Source organism: Simochromis diagramma, unplaced genomic scaffold, assembly GCF_900408965.1.
Source record: "Simochromis diagramma unplaced genomic scaffold, fSimDia1.1 OVJJ01000321.1, whole genome shotgun sequence".
NCBI lineage: Eukaryota > Metazoa > Chordata > Actinopteri > Cichliformes > Cichlidae > Simochromis > Simochromis diagramma.
The window spans coordinates 12,753,710-12,772,125 of NW_024386772.1; the positions used below are offsets into that span (position 1 = coordinate 12,753,710).

At 41.1% G+C, this 18,416-nt stretch overlaps 1 protein-coding gene across 2 annotated transcripts in view; it reads left to right on the forward strand.

Annotated features, from left to right (window-relative positions):
• The window catches only part of LOC120745160 (mitochondrial import inner membrane translocase subunit TIM16-like), a 111,299-nt gene that overhangs the window by 8,016 nt on the left and 84,867 nt on the right, over positions 1-18,416 (forward strand). For both annotated transcript variants that reach the window (XM_040049878.1, XM_040049860.1), the window contains exon 7: positions 1,959-2,009. In XM_040049878.1, the coding sequence (XP_039905812.1) occupies positions 1,959-2,009 (51 nt within the window). The remainder of the gene's footprint in view (positions 1-1,958; positions 2,010-18,416) is intronic.

Sequence of the window (18,416 nt, forward strand, 5' to 3'; positions counted from 1 at the left end):
TCAGTCTCCCCAATCTAGCTTATTAAAGCAAATAGGGCCTGCCAACATGTGGGTCCAATCTCTCCAGCCCTCCTGTAGGGTAAACACTGCACACAGGGCTGGGTTGGGGGAAGATGAAGGGGAGACCACCACCCTGAGGAGCAAGAATCATGACAGGCCTCATTTGAACCTGGAGAGATGTGTATTTATGACACACTGCGGAGAAAGGCAGCATTCAGTGCAATGAAACCCACAGGTAGTGTGAGCAGGGATGGAGGTAGGCCCTTGTTTATCTGAATGATGGACGGGCCTGGGTGGTATGCTGTCTGGAAGTGAGGTGTCTGTGGGTTTATGCCCCACGGTTCACCTTGAATTTTGAATTTTATCTGTGCTCTGTTTCCCACAGAGCACAGAATCACTGGTTAAAAGGTTGTGTGATCCCAAACTGCCAGTCACAGTTACACTACACTAGTAACCATGGGAAACAACAAGCTGGCAGGACAGTGTGTTTGATGAGTGAAGTTGGAGTGAGAGAGCAGCCCTGGCCGAAGATTCCCAGCATCTGTGTGTGTGTTTGCACACATGTGAAAGTTGTGTGCAACACACAAGTGGCGAAAACTCATTAACAGCAGCTTGAGAATGAGGCTCCATCACTTTGATTATACAGCAGCTTTCTCAGCACACACACACACAAACACACTCATAAACACACACAAGGCTATCTGGCCACTCTGCATTTATGAGTTTAGGTAAAGTTTATATGTGTTGTTGTTGTCATAGGCTTAACAAGGTGTGTTTGCTTATTTGAGTGTGTGTGTTCGCGTTTGCTTGCTGGAGGACATCTGTATGTGAGAAACCTCTCATTTGTGTATTTGCACAAGCTGGTGTCCCCTTCCATATCTTATGTGAGAGAGTCGGCATGTATGTGTTTGGTTAGTCTAAGGTTTGCATTGAAGGTTTCAGCATTCACAACATAATTCAAATAAATCATGGACATAATTGTTAGGGGCAGCACCAGCTTACTATCTCCCAAAATAAGCTCCACAAATAAATCTTTACCACTTAGAGATAGTTTAGAGCTCATAGATTGGTTTTAGACCAAATCTGGCATTTTGGCAGCAGGTGGGCTGTGGCCCATGTGGGTGTGTTTGTGTGTATGTCTGCCTTCTGAGTCTTTGGCTTAGCCCCAGGTCACAGCGGCCTGAAGACACAGCTTTGGGCCATCATACTCGTGGGTGGGCTTCACTCACACAGGAGTGGAGAGGCAGAGAAAGAAGCAGAACGTTAGTTATTACCCTTGTTTACTACTCAAGTTAAAAAAATCGGGAAAATGTAGCTCTTTATTTATATTCTGTTGCACAGAGCTCATCTTTTTGTGAGTTTAACTGCATCACAGTTAGCATAGTATATCTTTAAAAGTGCCGATGGTTTTGCCTTTAGAGTATTGCCTGCTGTCAGCTCCTCACGTTAGGCCGTTGCGGTGATCACGGTCGTGCTGCAGACACACATTCACATTCACAGTCACAGTTTGATCCCATTAGGCCCCCATTTCCTTCCAATCACATAGGAGCCACTGTGATTGGCTGCTTTGATTGATGCCTAATGCATGTTTGGGCTGGCCGGGGTCACGGCACGGGAGGCCACGGCGAGGTCACTGGGTTGCATTTGCTAACAATGAATCAGTGAGATCACGCTGATGAATAAGGGCACTTTGGAGAGCTTGTGTTGTTCTTTCTTAATTTTACTATAGATATATAGACTTTTTAAAAAAAATACTTAAAAAAAACCCCTTTCCATTGAGCTTTTTTCCACAGAAGGAAAAAAGAGGAAATTACAACACAGACATTATTTTTTTGGTTTTTAAAAAGGCCCAGTTTAAATTGGCCCTCTTAATATTTGTGTCATGTATCAAAAATAATAAAAATTTCTAATATTGCTAATTGACTTACTAAGTCTCTCTTTCTTTAATGCTTGGCTAGGATAAGATGATCCGCGTGTTTGATCCCCGAGCCCAGCTGGCACCTGTTCAGGTAAGTCTCCAGTAAAAAGTCATCACAATGCTGCCAAAGGAACAACTGCAGCTGCTCTCTGGGCATTGTAACACTTGTAACTGTGGTCCACTTCTTGCTTTTTTTTGTGGCGTGGGATTTTGTTTACAGTGTAGAAGAAATAGAAAATCATCTCTCTTCAAAGTACCTATTGGTAGAATAACCACCCTGTTCATTGTCACTGTGCTCCACTGCCATTTACTGTAATATAAGCCCCTTTACTTTCCCGCACTCCATCTAGTGACAAACATGTTAACAGTAACCAAGAATGCTCACCACTGGCCACTCACAGTAATTCATCTACTACTGATTTATGGATGTGCTGCACACGATGTCATCGCTGCTCTTTAATTCCCACGGGTACCCATCCCAGCCCTCATCCCTCCTTTTTTTCCCCTTTCTCCTCCATTGGCGATCAGCTTTGAGCCAATTTTATCCACCAGCAATGAGGAAGTGGAGTGGTAGGGCATTTGTGTGCTAAGGGGATGAGGAAGAAAAGATGAAGTGGGGGAGGCATGAGTGAGTGTTGCGAGAGGCAGCTCAGTATAGTGCAAATAATCTCACACATTTCCACAGTGGACCTCCCAGGCTGATTTAATTACTGGGGTAGTATTGTGCCTGATGGTCTCTTGTTCACATTTGTAAATATGAAGAATCTTGCAAAAACACAACATGAAGCAGCAGCTTTAATATATTATATCACAGAAATACCTGGAAGGCACAGCAGGCTGTATGGAAGTGAAGCATATTTGTGGGTTCATGCACCTGCGAACATGTGAAGACATTTGTATCTACTCACACTGCACAGTATGTACTCGCCCATGTGTTCTTTATTTGTTTTGAATCTTTCGAGACCTTTATGTAAGGGTTACAGTTTCAGAGGTATGTCTCTGAAGTCAGTGAGGCAGCAAAGGAAAGGGTATGCAGATGATTTTATTTGTGCCACACGTCTTACTGCCTGTATAATGGAGTGAATGGGTGTCTGTTTTCTGAGGTAACATGAGCTGATTCTCTCCAGTCTTTGAACCCAGTTGTTTACATCAGGTGTCTCAGTGTTGATGTCATTTTAGCACACTGCTGTTCTGCAGCCTGTTGGAATTTTCTGCACAGGAGGGTTTTCTCCCCAGAAATCCAATGCAGACTTTAAGAAGATGTTTCCAGCGGTGCTATAAATTGCCTGAAAATATGATATTCCAGGCAACTTGGTGCAGCCAAAGGGTGTCATTAGTTTAGATTAAATCAGTGCTGGGTAGTCTGTCTGTCTCAAACAGTGTCTCCAGTAGGAGCCAGTGGTTCCTCGTGGCGGGGATATGCTGCACTAGGACATTTTAGGAATGGGGAGAACTAAATATGTGAAAAGGCAACGTCTTTAGGTCAGTTTAAAAAATTATTTCCTAAACGAGTACTGCACAGATTTTGCACTTCACATCTACTCTTCCCAGTTCTGCTGCATCTGAATAATCCTGGAGATTCCATCATTTTTTATCCACATACATTTTTTGATTGAGTCTTAGCTCATTTGGTCGATGACCTGATGAGCTCAGTGGATGCAGTCGAGAGGCATCTATCAACAATCCGTTCATTCACAACAATAATTGCTGCTCCTCTCAGAGTATTGTTCAGAACTGAATCAAAGTTACTCACAATGATTACCTGATGTGTCTCTTTTGGGGGTAGGGGTTCAAAATCAAGATTATATTTGCCATTTCACGTGCACATTTTTCCATTTTCACTAGAATGTTTTTAAAGAGTAAGTTTAAAATGCATGGGTAGACTGGTGTCTTTTTTAATGTTTGAATGATTCGTAGATCAGTGTTAAGTGGTTTAACAAACTAAAAACATTCTTCTGAAAATGGTCAAGTATAAGGCCTGGAATCAAAATAATTTAAAAAGCAGCTTATGGCATGAAAAACTTAAAAAAAAACAGGCAGAGCATTTGCTAAGACTAGAAACGACTGAGTATTATATGGCTAGAAAAAGGTTAAATTATGTCACATTCTCCCTGTGCCACATCTTCCATTTTACCTCCTTTATTACAAGAGATAACAAATGCATTGTCAACACTTTTCTATCTAAGCAGTGCAGCTATTGTCAGAGATCTTTATTAATGTAGTAAGCAACCACAGTAGGAGACAGACTGAAGGTTTACTCTTGTTTTTATGCTTGCTTAACTCTCATTTCTTCTTTTTTATTTTCTGTATAAGATATATAAGAAGCTAATGATAGACTCCTTTTAGACTCTTTTTATCCCTCCCTCTCCCAGCTGGTCTGCAACAAAATTGTCAATTCAAAAATGGTTTGTGGCTTTAAAAAAAGTTTTCTTAGACTGCTTGCCGCAAGGACACTCAGAGACCATTGAGCCAAGTCTACTAGCCTCTCCACCCTCTTTGTTTCTCTCTTTGCTTTCTCTGATTAATGTGTGTCTTTGCCTCGCAGACTACTAATATGTGCAGATATGTGATTCAGCAAACTGAGCTTCTCTGTAGTCAGCACATTAATTCACCACCTCAAACCAAGGAGAGCTGGGATCCAGATCAAAGTTATGAGAGGGTTTGCTCTTGCCTTTTTGGTTTTGCATTCTCTCCCTTTCTTCTTTTGCTTCTATAACAGAACACCAGAAGGTCCTGCTTTGAAAAGCTTTGGTCTAGGCCCTCTGAAGAGTGGGCAGAACCTCACCCATACAGCTTTCAGATGTGTTTCTCTGTCAAAAGAATGGGAGCGCCACTGCCACTCCTATTAGCACCAGATCTGCTGAAGGGTGTGGGTGCTGAATCCTTAACACACTGAAACATGATGAGTGCAGTAATTCTGATGCAGAGAAGAGTGGGAGCCACAAAGCAGTTCGACACCATAAAACATAACATAGCACAACATTTCACATTGCATGAGTGGTTTCGATGAGATTCCACAAAATAGTTTGTTTGTTTCTGACATGAAGGCATTTTCAAGCACTTTCTCCACTTTGCATTTTCAATGGTTTGTTGTTGTAGATGTGATGCGATGGCAGGGAACGGCCATTGTGGCCACAAAGTAAACAGAGGGGCAGAGAAATGGCCAAACTATGCGAATTTGTAACCTCACTGGGAGGTCTGTTTTCCTTCCTGCTTGAGCGCCAGTCAGTTGTCTTCATCAGGAGACGCCGCAACTCTTCTCTGAAAAGACTTCTGGGGGAAGGATATTGTAAGAAAGCTGGGGAGCATTAGGGTAAAGCACGAGTTTCTCCAATTTTCAATCCGAATTTCCCTGGAGTAAACAAAGTGAAATGTATACATCTAACAGAAATGTTTTTCTTTTGCCCGAATTTGGAAGGAAGCCGACGTATCATTTGCAACACTCATCTGTGTAGTGCTGATCCAATAAGTGATTGTACTGGCTATTCTCCTCCTCCCTTAAGGACTGCAAAAGAAATGTTGTATTTTCCAGGTATTTTTAGGTAGTTAACAGTCACTGGATATATCACAGGAATGAGAAATAACTCAAGGTAAATGCAGGCTTATTGATCGGTTCCTCAAAAAGCAGGTGCGCTCATGTAGATGTAATAATGAGGAGTTATTTGTTATAATGGTGGCTCTTGCGAAAACAAGAACAAGGCTAAAGAGAAATATTAAAAAATTAGAAGAGCAGGAGTGCCATGCAGCTCACCTGCTAAAACCATTAAATGACATGCAGTGTAAAAGCCCCCATCACACTGTCCTGGACGCGGGTCGGCGACTACCAAGGTGGCTACTGTTTACTAGGGATGAATTTGTAAGAGGTTTACGGTTCAGCTGAATTCCACTTTGCATTATACTTTTAAGAACTCATTTGAAAGAGCAGGTCATCTAACGGTCAGAAGGTTGGTGGATTAATTCCTGACTTTTCATATCAAAGAATCAGTAGATACTGAACCCAGAGTTGATCCTCGATGCATCTGTATGTTACCATGGCGATCTGATGCTTTGCAAACCAATGGCAACATGGTTTTCTGTACAGCACTGTATACCTCTTTGCAATAAATTTAATCTTGCAGCTACAGGCAACCTTCAGCAACTCACCATCTGGTCAGCGAATACACAGTTTTCCCCTAGCAACCTGTCGTTGCCAGAGGGGCATAGACTGCTGTTTAGGCCACTAGGAGTGAGTGGGGCTTTAGGAAGCAATTTTACAGCAGCTACCAGCCACCTCCAGCTGCAACTTGCCAACCAGTCAATACATAAACACTTTGCTAGGGGGTAGTTGACTGGGACTTCACACGCAAACAATAAGAAAAATAGGAATTAAGAATCCTAAGCAGCAGACAAGCAAAAGTTAGATGAGATAGTTTAAGAGATGGGTTGCAAAGATGGTTTAGGAAACAGCTTCTATTGTGTTAGGGGATGAATTCTTTCAAATTAAGTATTTTGTGGAGATCATTCCAGCAAATACAGTATTAGGAACTGTGACACAGGTTTTATTGTGCACCTGATTGGATTTTGCGAGGCACTCCTCATCCTCCACAGCATCCAGAACCATGAGCTGGGACACAGCTGGTGCCTTGGTTCCTCCAAAGGCAGCCTAGTTGAGTGGGGCTTGCTCATCCCTGTGGCCAGCACTGAATTGGGTTCTCCCTTAGCCAGGTGGAGTAAATATAGGCCCTAATTACAGCCCTGCTCCTGCTGTATTTATGGGAAATAAGACTGCACAGGGTAATTAAGGTCTTGGACAGAAAGAGCAGTGTATATACTGCATCTGTAATCAGTGCAAGTGTGTATGTATGTGCACAAGCGACAGTTGTTAGGTAGTTGGCGCACGGAAGACGGGTTCAATTTCAGATTAAATTTTTTTGTTTTTCCTCTGGACATCTTTTATTTTTTTCCAAGTAAAGGGGCTTTTTGATAAACTTTTAGATATCCTTCAACATACGTTTGGGTTTAAGAGTTACAAATAGATTTTTAAATAGTACATCAACCGCCAACTAATGTCATCTGAAGAACATTATATGATTTAAAGCAAAAATCTGTTAACCACATATTCACTGGGTATATAACATATCCTAGTTAAGCCGTCTCGTTTGTGTCGTAAAGCCTTTAAAATGGTAACATATATCAAAATCAATTGAATCTTTGGATTTCTCTCCAGAATTAAATGACACACAGCATGAGCATAGCAAAGTGGTGAATCATCAAGTACCAAACAAACATTTTTTTTTTTAAATCTCTTTGCTATTCTTGGTTCTACCCTCTCTGCCATAACTTCCCAATACTGGCCTCCTGTTTACAGATGAGTTTCTTTCACATCTCTTTGTTGCTGGGCCTCCACCCTATTTTCCTGTACTGAGCTGCTCAGTACAAGACTCCTCAAACTCGGCACTCAAGGCACACTGACCTGATCCTAATGGGCCACGTGTCTTTGTGGGCATCTCTGTCTCCTCTCCACTCTCTTGTCTTTTGATCTATCCCCAATGGCTGTGTATTTGCTGAGTGTGTGGTTCTGTATTTGACTTTGTGCCTGTGTGTATACCATGTGTCTTTTAAATTACAGTGCTGAAAATACCCCTCATAGTTTTGGGCCAGTGCTGGCCGTAGAGCTGTCGATCTGTGGTCGCTGGAAGAGGAGGGAGACAGGAAAAGGGAATAGTTTGCTGGACTTGGGGGCCACATTACTCTTTTTCAGCTCGAGCTTCTGCTGCTTGGGGTGAAATTAGAGAGGACCATGGGCTGCCGTGGGTTTGGACTTGAGGAGGGAACACTGGGCAGGGCCAAGGAAAAGCAAAGTGGTTTCAGTGCTATAGCATCTTTTATATCCCACTATAAATTACACGGAATGAACTCTGTGTTAGCCGTTCTTGTATTTATAATTACAGGCATAATAAACTACACTTGGATGTCCGTCTTATCTGCGTTTCTTTGAATTCTTATAATTGTGAAAAAATAAGAGCGCATATGTGTGTGTGTGTGTGTTTGGAAAATGTGCGATCACTCTCAGATTACTCATTACAGGCTGAATAAACTACAGGCAGGCATGATGAGCTTAGATTGTGTGTGGACTCTGGCAGGCAGCACAAAGAAGCTCTTTGACTGCTGCAGAATAGTTTAGTTTGTATCACTGATGTCGACCCAAAGGGACAGCCATGAAGGAGAAACACTCAGAGACATGACGTGAAATGGATGGACTTAATTTTGGTGTTTGTGCCTCTGCATTTGGTTTATTTGATGCTTCATTTCTTGTGCAACTCCGTGCATAAGAAAGAGCGGTTGAGGTGAAATTAACTCACTCTAGTACATTTTATTCCCATAGATTTAATCTTTGTGATGTGTGGATTTTGGATCAACCGTTATTATGGAAGGACTGCAACAATCAGCTGATATCAAATTATGAAATCTGTGTTGTTATAGTTCATTAGTGTGAACACATGCAGAAAGATACTGCAGTGCAGTGACTTGATGCAAAATGTGCAGTCAGCATTTCATATGTTCGTCCATCCATTGATTCATTTTCTTAACAAAATATCCAGTTCAGGGTCGTGGGGAGCTGGAGCCTGTTATTGATCAAGACGCTGGGTGAACCCTGGACAGATCGCTAGTCTATCACATACTAACACTATGGTCAATTTAATGAACCTAACATGCATGTCTTTGGACATGCGGGAGGAAGCAGTCGTACCTGGGGAGTACCCACACAGGCACAGGGACAACATGCAAACTCCAACACAAAGGGGGCCCCCAGCTGGCTTTCTTACTGTAAGGTGACAGTCCTAAGCACTACACCACTGTGCTACTTCTTTTCTATGTATTGGCTTTAATTTTCCAAATTGAATTTAAGAAGACAATTGCACTTCCAAGTTCAATTAGTTTTTGTTGTATGCTTTTGATAAGAGAGGCGGCTGGTGCTCAGGTCATCTACTAACTGGAAAGTTGGTGGTTTGATCGCTGGCTCCTCCAGTCTGAATGCTAAATATCCTTGGGCAAGATGTTGTCCTCTGACACATCTGTCGAAATGTGTGTGAATGTTAGGTAGAAGAAAGTGCTTGTATGAGTGGGTGTGAATGATTGAATGAGGCATGTTGTATAAAGCGCTGAGTGCTCAGGTAGAGAAGAAAATCTCTATATAAAAACCAGTCCATTTACCATAAGAACACTTGGCTGTTCGAAGTTGAGTTTCATAGTTCATGTTTGACCTTGGAAGCAGGAGCTGACACGATTATAAAGGAAATCCTATGTTTACTGTTAAATAAATATGATATCACTTGTATTAGAGGCTGGAGAGGAGTTAGTAGAAACATGATAGAATAAATGTATGTGAGTGAGTAGGAGACAGGTGACAAGATTAGAAGTTAGTATATCGGAGCGAACATTCAGGTTGAGTATTGTGGAGACAGAAAGAGGCAAGGTTGAGATGTATTGGACATGTGCAGAGAAGCGATAGTGCATATACTGGAGAAAGGATGTTGAACACAGGAGATTCATGGATTTAGTGAAGGGGGACATGCAGAGGAGTGATAGAGGAGGATACTCGGGACGAGGTAAGACGGAGGCAGGTGACTTGTTGAGTAGCCAAAAGAAGAGAAGGAGGATCCCTGACAAAAAATATTTTTTATTAACAATATTTGCCGATATACAACTATGTGATCTTATAAAATTTTAATCTGCCTCAAAATATAATAGAAATATTGACTTTGATTGAAGCAATTTCCTCAAGTCCCCGGCTGTGGAGGCTTAATTTAAAGCCATACCTCTCGTTAATATTCAATGGAGTATTAAAATATGCATCTAGTGTCAATACAAACTCTCATAGTTTCATAACTGTTCAGTATTCTACCAACAAGTTATTTCTGATTGCAGAAGATCCGTGCTTGCCAGAGAATGAAGTTTCACTTCCCGCAGAATGAAGCTTGTTTAGAGTTCGGAGAATGTCTAATACTAACACCACAGGGATATGGAGGCAACGTTGTGAAATGTGAAATATAATGTCTTTAAAGAACCGGAACTTATTCCAAGAATATGTCACAGGCTTACTCAAAGCTGAGCTCTGAATTCCAGCTACACAAACAGCATAATTTAACTTTAAACTGAGCCAAAAATGCTTCTGTGTTTTAAAAAGTATTTGTCTATATACCAGTATATCTGAACATGGCTGGAACCGGGCAATTTGTGGAGGGAAAAAAATGTTTAAAACGATTTAAGGGACAGGCTTTCATGTGCTGTTAAACAGCTTTTTAGTGCTAAATGTTTTCAACATCAATTTCTCATCCTGAATATAAACGTGCCATATCAGAAATATTCCTGTTTACCTTCCCACAGCGTCTTCAGAACATCCTCTTTTTCAGTAAGTGTGCAGCAGACTGCACACAGTGGTGCGGTTGAACAAATATTCACATTTTACATGTAATGCCAGTGAAGACTGTTATACGTACATTAGTTTTATTTTCTTTATCGCAACACATCTTCACTGTTTGTATAAGTTATGCTACAGATTCAAGACTCTATACAGTTGTTATATGTTACAATTTGCCAAAGTCAAGCTGCCTGTTAGTAGGCTGATCCAACCTTTGACCTCCTAGGGGCTGTCGTATTTCGTCGCTGGTGCACACATAATTCCATGTGATGTTTCTGTCCTACTCCTGTGGTTTGTCTTTATGTGAATACTCACCGTCCTCCCCAATCAGTATCATGCACAGTATTCTGTGCTTGTATCTTTTCTCCATCAGACCCTGCTGAGTTCAGGACCTTGTAATGGCCAGTGGTTAACTCAGCCCAGATGTTGTGCGCCCCCCCCCCCCCCCCCCCCGTTTTCCTCTTTCTTTCCTTTTCTCTCTCAATCTCTGCTCCCTGTGTTACTGGCTGCCGCCCCGCTGCCAGTCTTAGTTACTTTCAGGGAAACTGAGGAGACTCTTTCCTAATGAGGAGTTTTTCTATCCAGGCAGCTCAGCTAAACAGTGGCAGAAAATGTGGCTGTTCTATTAGCAGAATTGGATGGAAAACGTCTCAGTTATGATTACTTTACCAGTGCTTAGTTTGTGACCTACAGTCTCTTCTCTATGCGCATTGACTCTTTGTAAGCTACGTGATGTCTCAAAGCATGAGGGGTTGGGGGCAGTAGCGGGGCCAAAGGTTTGAGGGGGTGTTAGCTCCATTAACAATCCAGATTTGTGTTTGTGGGTGTGTTTTTCAGAGGACAGGGGGTAAAAGAGTGGATGCCAGCTGGCAGCACCGAAGCCCTTTGCTCACATGTGTGTGTTGTTTGTGGAGCGGAGGCCCCATTAGTGTGCTGGCTGCTCTGAGACTCCCATTTTCCAAGTAATGAAGACTCTGTGCACACATGTGGGTCACACCTGGAGCCAAAAATAGTTGATGATTAGCTCTTTTTTTTTCTTGTCTTTTTTTCCCCCTGCCGCATCCTGAGATAATGGATCCACCACCATGGGAATTGGCTTCTTTTTTAGCTTGTCTGTCATTTTTTTCTCTGAATCTGCGTTTTCTTTGATTTAAGCGCAGGCTAAGAAGAAAGAGTTGGAAAACAGGGATCAGTTCACATGGGAATCGGTCGCTTCATCATTATTTTTAAATGGGATAGAAAAATATAATGAACCGACATCAGCGCCGTTTCAGGATCTTATAAGCTCCAATTTTACTTCACCTCAGTTTGCCCTCATTATCTCTGCTTTAGTTTTCAGCATGACCTTAATTGCCTATTTTGCTGTTTTACTTATATGATGCATTTAAAAAATACAGATATTTTTTTTTCTGTGTTCTGTTTAAAATTGGAAAAAGCATGCTGCTCCTGGAGGAATTACAGGAGAAGGGAGAAGTCTGCTTTGGAGGTAGAGCAGCAGAATGTGATGTGAAAGAGCAGGTGTGTGATGCTGCGTGTGAATTGACCTGAGGATTAGTTATTATTTAGGTTGCATTTTCCTTGTGTGGAGTGGGTTCTCTTTAGACCTCCTTCGGGCTCCACGAGGAGTGCATGAAAGATGTATTGCTGTATGCATTCAATGACATCTACAATAGAAATCACCACATCTGGAGAGCTTGTGAAATGCCAAACAGCATAAGCAGAAGCTGACCTGTCAGATTGTGATGAGACTTGCATCCATATGCTGTGCAGTAGACCTCCACTGTAGAAGGAGAGAGCAGGAACTGAAAGACATCTGAGGCCAGCCTCAGAGTGCCCTCAGGAAATAAAGAACAGCGTGGGCTCTGTCCAAAACTAGGCTTGTTGATCTTAGTTTGACGAAATGGTGGCGATATTTCACATAAAAAATACAGCCTGTGTTTTCTCTCTATGATATCTTTAATCACATAATTCAAGTGGAAAGGACTTGAATTCATTTCATTAGCTATGTAATCGCTACAATGTGATTTACATGATAAACAGTAATGTAACTAAAATTATTTCAACAATTTCCCATGTTATATTGAATATACAAAGCTCCTTTAAGACTTCGATATATAAAGTTCTGCAATAAGGAATGTCAAACTCATTATATTGTGAAAAAGATAAACAGTTTATGCAGTAATTATGTCATTATTGTATAATTGCAGATAATTGGCAAAATAACAGTATAGATCAAGCTGAATAATAGTGTTGTTTTACTAAAATGTGTCATATCATACCAATAAATTACTGGTGGAATCCAAATGGGAAAATGTAAGTGTTATACATCATTTGCAGCAGCTTTAAAACCACCTTTGTAATAATGTATACAGGAGCTCTTAAAACAGGCTCAACTTGATCACTGGCAGCAGGTCTTTTGGGTTTTTTGAGCGGTAGGGTGGGGTCTCTGTGGATCAGTCGTGACCTGCATGGCACATCCCCTCGGATTCTTCAGTGGATGGTGGATATGGGTTGTTTGGAGACTGTGATTGTCTCTTTGATGTGTTCCTTCAGTTGCTCCAAAGCAGTTTTTGTGGTGCAGCAGGGCACATGTTCCTGCTGGGCAAGGCTACAGCCACTGGGGATCGTCATTGCCATGAAGGGGCAGCTGTTTTTTTAACAATGTTTCAGCGGGTGGCATGTGAGACTGTGACATCTCTGTGCACATTTTTAGGCTGTTTTCCGTATTGCATAAACTTAACTATAGCTATTCAGTACAAGCCCCAGAGGACTTGCAACTTATGTTTTAATTCAAAAAGGATTGCTTTGAGATGGTTTTGTACAGTTGGGCAGAGGTTTCTGCTGTTAGCATCAATAAAATTCTTGCTTTAAACCACATAGCAGTGGTATTTTTTGCAAAAAAAATAAAGATTTAGATGTTCAGTATTGAAAAATTTCCCAAAATATTCCCCTTAATCTCCGAGGGGATGCACATGCAGAATGGCCTCTATTCCAGTGCTATTACACTGATTCTGAGCATTGGACACAGGTGTGCATATCTGCATAGGTGCTAAATGTTTTTCCTCTCCAAGGCCAAAGTATGTAATGAGTTCTTAACAGTGGAAACTATTGAGCATGGAGGGAGGAGGGTGGTGGCGGTGGCGGGGGCTGAAATTCTGGCTCACACAAGTCTTTTAAATGCCACATCCTTTTCCAACAAAAGCAAGCTTGGGTCATCTTTTACTAATTGAGTCTCATAAGACAACAGGTTCTGCTGCAATTTGTGGTTTCATGCAAGAGCTAAATGGAAATTTTCCTGGAGTGAAGCCGCTGAGTGTTAGAAGGCATGTTTTTAATTGGGAGAGGAGAATGAGCTGTTTGTTAGCATAGCAAAGACGAGGTAATTAATCAGTGTGTCACTCAGCTTCCCCATGCTTGGGTGTTTCACATGCAGTGTGCAAGAGGTCAACACTTGGGCAATAGCCATTGAAATTAAATCCAGTGTTTAAAAGATATAAGCCTGGTTGGGATTTTATACACTTGCCTCATCTCATTGTCCCTTTAGGCTAGCACCTGCTGTGGCCATTATAATCCCATTAAACTACTTGTTCTCATATTTATTGTGATCTTTTTTTTCCCGTAATATCAATAATTTCACAGGTCTTTGAAATCAATACAGGAAAGCTCCAATACCTAACTTTAATTACTGAATATAAACAATCGTTTTGGAACGGAAGCAATTAAAGGAACAGCCTCCAGTATTTACACAGGGTAAAGGATTCCTGGAGTATAATGACACGGACGTGAAAATGACATGCTTTGCACACGTGTGCCTCTCGATTGACTCTCAGCGCTCGCAACTCATGCTTCTATGCAAAGGCATGGGGGTATACTTTGAAGATGTGAAGCCTCTATGATGTGGTTTCAGAGAGGGAGTGCAGCCAGCCAACTGTATCCGTCGCAGCTATGAAAGAGCCATAAATGACAACAGGCACTAAAGGGCTGGGTCAGGCTACAAAGACTGAGCAGCCTCGTGGGGTCTTCAACAGTGTTGGCATGATTAATTGTGTAGGCTCCGGCTCAGTCAGAAACGCTCTTCTATTTTTTTGCACATGGAAAAAAAAAAAGAAAACAAAAGAATTGTCTCTTTGTTATTGTGGCTCAGGTCTGGCGTGCAGATTCTCATCACCCTGGGTGTTGGCAGTTCTTGCTGTCATCAGCAAGATCATTCCTCCCTCTGTCATTTGTGCCCTATCCTGACCCATGAATCTCTGGTTGGATTTAAAAGACCGAGCCACTAAGTGCATCTCTGTAATAGTCATTGCTTGAACCTTAACCACAATAACCATCAAAAACCCTGGAGATCACCAAACATACACTTGAAATCTCCTCTGGCTGGATTTTGCTTCTTTTGGACTGAAAGACTGATTTGGGGAATTTACTGGTCCCGTTAATCAAGATAGTTCCAGGAACCAGCTAAGTCTGTATGGTGTGCTGAGCCAAGGAAAACTTCTGTGACCTTGGATGGTTTTCCCAGAGGGAGGCCCCTGCTAGTAGGCACACTGTTGGTATTGTCAGAGCGGTGCGATTGGGTCCAGTATGTTGTCCCGGGATCCTGGAAAGTGGTGAGCATAGCGAAGGCTGGTGCTGTTGGCTGCTGGATTTCTAGCAGTGGCCAAATGCCCCAATTAGCAGCCTGGCTCATATTTACAGTTTTTGCACCACTGAAGTGTTTAATTTCTTCGGCAGATAAAGTGATTTGTTCACATAGCCCAGACCAAAAATCACAATCTAAATCTAAAGCTGCCTTGGAGTTGAGCTTCTGATAGATTTCTTTGACATTCTAGTGTATGATTCATGGCTTTATTATACAACTCTATTATCTTAGATAGAATTTAACTGATCCCTTTTCTAGATGCTGTGAGAGTATGCTTAATCCATCAGTCACCCATGTTTAGGCAGCTGTGATCTCCGGGTTTGCAGTGGTCTAAAATAAGCAATTAAATAAGTTCAGTGCCTTAAATATTTTGAGTAAATGAATCTTAGATTACATGTGAAGTTTTAACAGGACTCTATGGATTCCTGTGAAAAGTATACCTTTACTGCTTCCATAGGAATTAAGATGGTAAGCAGTAGTAGAAGTATTGCTAATGAAATGCATTCGATTAATTGATCATCAGTAAATGTGAGCACCTCTACAAAACCACAAGTTTTTGGCAGTTTGGTGGTAGTTAATACAATGTTGAGGAGGTAAGACGTTTCCAAATAATTTAAAATCTATTGTTCTACAGCAAAAAAGATTGTTACAAATGGAAGCATTGAGGACAGTTACCAATCTTCCAGTGTCCCAGCAAATGCATATCAAGGTCAGACCATGTAATGCAATGCTACATTTCAGACACTACAGTCCTCAGTTAGCATTTTCAGAAACATCAGAATCAGAGTACTTTATTCATTCATTTGTGAAGTTGCTTTTGAGTAAACCAATAGACGTCTGAAGCAGTTTTCCTTGGACAGACAAGGCCAAAGTGGAAATGTTTGATCATAATGCACAGCATTATGTTTGGTTAAAGCCAAACACAGCTTATCAGCACAACCACGTCATACCAACTAAAGCTTGGGCTAATTTTTGGTCATGCAACAAGACGATGAGCCGAAACACAGCAATAAATCTACTACAGAATAACTGAAAAATAAAGGAATCAAGGTGCTGCAATGGCTCAGTGAAAGTTCAGACCTCAACCCGACTGAAATGCTGTGGCGGGACCTTAAGAGAAATAAATGCCCACCGACCTCAAAGAACTGAAGCAATATTGTAAAGAAGAACAGGCCAAAATTCCTCCACAACCATGTGAGATCCTGATAAAGTCATACAGAAAACCTGCTAAAGGGGGTTCTGCAAATACTGAATCATGGGGTTTTTTATGGTGGGAAGAGGTTACGGTGCACAGAAGCTAAAGCAGCTTCTAGCTTACAGTATAGAACAAAACTGATATTTAAATAGTACATCAGTGGAACTTTATTCAGTAAGTTTAGTGATGATTGTTTGTGGGCAATAAAATCAGAAGATTCTGTTTTAGCTTCTTTATACCTGTTTCAGTGCCATTTAGTCTCTATGATTTATTTTCTTTTTCCTGAAACGAAAAGCAAAAAAAAGCAAAACTAAAAACAACATGCATCGCAGCATTGCACCTGCTATCTTACATTGAAGGAACTCTAGGACATATGATGTATATTCAGAATGTGGGGCATGTGTAGGATGAAACTGAGAAAACACGTCTTTGATCCCCCTAAGATTGATGTTTCCAGTGTAAAGGTGGACTATGTGCCTTTTCCTCATGATTCATTTCCCATTTCTACTCATCTCTCTCTTAAGCTCTCCACACTTTCTCATCTATTAGAAAGTAAAAGTGGATGCATTTAAAAGGGAAAAGAAAATCTAAACATCTGGCTTAAAGAAAAGACTTCTGTATATTCCATTGTAGCTGGATGCTATATATATATCTATATATTTATCTATCTATATATATATATATATATATATATGTAAACTTGGGGAAAGTCCAGTGTGTAGAACCTCCCCAGGGGCTGCAGGCCTTGCCTGTTGTCTGCAGAGTAGACGTGGCCCCTTAGCTGTGCTCATTGTCGTGTTGGCTCACATCTCAGTTCATCTTGAGCGGGACTTTTCATTTGCTGACACAGGGGAAATGAGACAGGGGAAAAATTGACTGTAGGCAAGTCAAAAACGAAAAAATAAGGATGTCTGTGTGGTAAATTGTAAAAGTTAATGCTATTAGTAAGCTCTGTAGCTACATTTTATTGTTGGAAAATAATCTGGCCCACTGTGTGTAAGAATTTTAGGATCAAAATGTGAACCCACGAGCATTAAAGATCGACAGTGAGCAGGATTGTTTTGGTTCTTTGACACTGATCAGTCTGCAAGGCTCTAAAATAGATGCGAGTTATTTTAATCACAATAGTGTCAACACCAAAAAAATTCTATATGCATCGTGAATTCAGGAAACATTTCAATTACATGGAAATGGGGTCATATTATGGATTTATGCTGTTACAGCTGGATTTACACTGTTGTCCACCTGCTGACCCTGCACATTAATTTTCATTTTCAGGAAGGGAGACAGCAGAAAAGGCAGTGTGCAAAAATAAGAAAAGGGACTGTGTCTTCCTGACTTTGGAGAATTGAACAAAAAAAAAATAGTATGGTTCCAATTAACAGAGAAAAAGTGGCGGTAGGCGGCAGAGGAAATGAAAGCATAAAACGGCTGGTTTGATTACCATCTTCCACCCACCCCCCGACCCACCCCAACTCTCTTCTTCGTCTTACCTCCCCCTCTGTCCTATTTCTAGTAGAAGCTTCTGTGGAGTCCGAGTTACATTTAAGACAGCAAATCCCGACCTAAAACACAAGTTAAATGGCCCGTGAAGGCAGAAAAGGATGATGAAAACCGAGCAATCGCTAAAAGACTAATTAGCCACAGATGAAAAGACTGAGAGGGAGTCTGTTTTAAGGGTGATGAAAGCGATGAGGCAAGGAGTTATTGATTAGAGGAGTGGAAATAAAAATAAAAGAAGGCCGATTCTTTGGGGAAAGAAAATGAGGAGCAGGTTGCAGCTGCAATCATGTGATGCAGTGCTGGCAATAGAGAAGCTGATCTGGCTTGGTACGTCATTTTTACATCATTTATAAACTATTAAAACAAATGAATGAGTGTATGTTATGGTTCTGGCAGGTGGATTTTGTTACCTTTAGTCAGAGTTGTACCATGTTAAATACACTACTTTGCAAAAGTCTTTGATGCACTCCTCTTTTCCTGATATTTTGATTCAAGAAGTAAATGTTCTTGTAATTTCTACAGTGGTATTGAGCAATTGTTTTCCAGGCTTTCTAACGGTCTTTAAAAGTTTTTCTTTTTTTACATTGATTGCTTTAGCACTCATTTTCTGTCCAAACCTGGTATTTAACTAACCCTAACCTATGAATAATTCAAGCATAACAAAGGGACCTAACTCAAAGGATGAATCAGGATGAATAATCTATAAATAACAGACAAGTTAAGAAAGACCCGATTTTGAATTGTATCTTTAGGCGCTTTGTTA